This window comes from Triticum aestivum, chromosome 4A (genome assembly GCF_018294505.1).
Source record: "Triticum aestivum cultivar Chinese Spring chromosome 4A, IWGSC CS RefSeq v2.1, whole genome shotgun sequence".
In the NCBI taxonomy this organism is placed as follows: Eukaryota; Viridiplantae; Streptophyta; class Magnoliopsida; order Poales; family Poaceae; genus Triticum; species Triticum aestivum.
Window position 1 is genome coordinate 146,289,536 of NC_057803.1, and position 1,880 is coordinate 146,291,415.

Sequence of the window (1,880 nt, forward strand, 5' to 3'; positions counted from 1 at the left end):
CCATACTTCTAGTGTGAATAGGATATATGTTATGAATATTGATGATAAAATTGAACATTCATAACACCGATGCCTAGACTAAAAGAATACAATATATGTGTGGCACTGCTACTTCCTTTTAGTTCTCTTTTTTAGATATATATAATTCCTTATAGGTATAGGAGAGATCTAATTTTTTTTTTTGAGGCAAAGGAGAGATCTATTGAATTGAAGTAGACAAATATCCGTAGAATAGGTCAATATCCATATCGATTAGTAGGCCGCAAGGCCGTTGCTAATACTGTGATGGGCCAATTTGTAAAAGGAGAGGGTTCCCACAGTCTCATTCAATGTCCAGCCCACCCCTAAAGAAAAAACAATGTCCAGCCCAAACTATCATCGGGCACTCAACTCGGCCCAACAGAACAGAATCTCTGGCATCCGGCGTTCTATTGATGCAGGCGGTCACGCTGCGCTTGCATATCCTTCGTTCAGACCGATATATACAATTAGCCTGAACCCCAGTTTCCCAACCCCTTCTCTTCGTCCTCCGCCGCCGCTGATCCCGCGGCGCCGCTGCCGACGTCGTCTCCTGCCGAGCCCAATCGCTTTCCAAGACTGGCTCAGCATCCCAGCGCATAGCCTCCTCGTCTACCCTCCACAGGTAAGCCCTAGAAGTCCATGGGGTTTCACCTTTTCTGTATTTGCCAGCAACCAAATCGCCTGGTCCATCCCGGTCATGCCCGTTTGCGTGGTTGTCATGGATTCATTGCTGATGTATTTTCCGCCGCAGATGTAATTTACAGGATTTATTTTCCCTGCAGAAGCTTGTGTGCCGCTGTGCCGGCCGTCCGTGCTTGCTTGCTTCTGCGCGGTGTTTCGGCCGGGTCTTGTGATCCGCAGGATCTGAGGCGGTCGCATCTGCAATGTTTCCGAAGAAAGGGCCCAATCCCTACGGCCAGCCGCCGCAGTATGGGGCGCAGCAACCGTACGGCAAAATTGTAAGGCGCTTTGGGAAACTCATCTGATGCTTTGATTGGCAACCCTATCTAATGGTGCAAGGTTCTGATATATGTGTGCAAACACTTGCGCCCTTTTGGTTGGGCTTTGGCAGCCTGTTAGCGTTGGGTATGCGGCATCTGCTGCAGCAGCTGGTGGCACTGATGGCCATCAGTTTGGCGGCAATGCGGCACAGGGCGCTGTGGGGCAGTATGGAGGGCCTTACGCTGCAGTTTATGGCGCGCAGAAGGTTAATTTGTGCTCCTTTCCAGTTTGAATTCTGGATGCAATTAGTTTTGTTTCCTTATGTTGCTTATTATTGCTCATTGATGTTACACATGTAACTGAATTGTGTGAGTTGTCGTTTGTCGGTTTGTATTGTATACCAAAGGCATCTCTTTGAGTGAAGGCAAATAATCAAGGTTACTAGATATCAATCCAATTGTATCTAAATATTACCCAGTACATGCTTTAGGGAATTATAATAGGTCCACATGGACATCTGTGATAAGCGAATCCTAGGTTTGACCAGTTTTAAAGCTAGTGTCCAGCATTATTGGTCTATAAATAAAACAAATGGGTTTGTTTGAAGAATAAGCCCGGTTCCTGAACCTGAAAAGGTCCATTTATATCCCTTCCGTACTCTTTGTCTTATGCACAGAAATAATCCATGCATATATAGAAATAATTTTATGTATTTCAAAGTTTACCTGGTCCCTCAAGTGTCACCCATGGAAAGAATAGTCGGAACTTTGGGCAAAATGTGAAATACATGCCTGCTTTGTAAACAAGGTCTAAATACTCGCTTTCTATTAGAGTTATTAGTTGAGAATTTGTGGTACAATCCAGAAATTTAAAACAGCTCTATGGGATGATCTGAGCAATATAAAGCTTGATCTTAT

At 44.8% G+C, this 1,880-nt stretch overlaps 1 protein-coding gene across 2 annotated transcripts in view; it reads left to right on the forward strand.

The window, feature by feature from the left end:
• The first annotated feature begins 449 nt into the window (after positions 1-449).
• Positions 450-1,880, forward strand: part of LOC123085650 (protein SHORT ROOT IN SALT MEDIUM 1) — a 14,069-nt gene continuing 12,638 nt past the window's right edge. Inside the window, exons 1-3 of one of the 2 annotated variants that reach the window (XM_044507319.1) lie at positions 450-643; positions 804-980; positions 1,094-1,228. In XM_044507319.1, the coding sequence (XP_044363254.1) occupies positions 906-980; positions 1,094-1,228 (210 nt within the window). In that variant the 5' untranslated portion in view covers positions 450-643; positions 804-905. Of the gene's footprint in view, positions 644-772; positions 981-1,093; positions 1,229-1,880 lie in introns of both variants that reach the window. The other variant, XM_044507320.1, reaches the window with a different exon arrangement.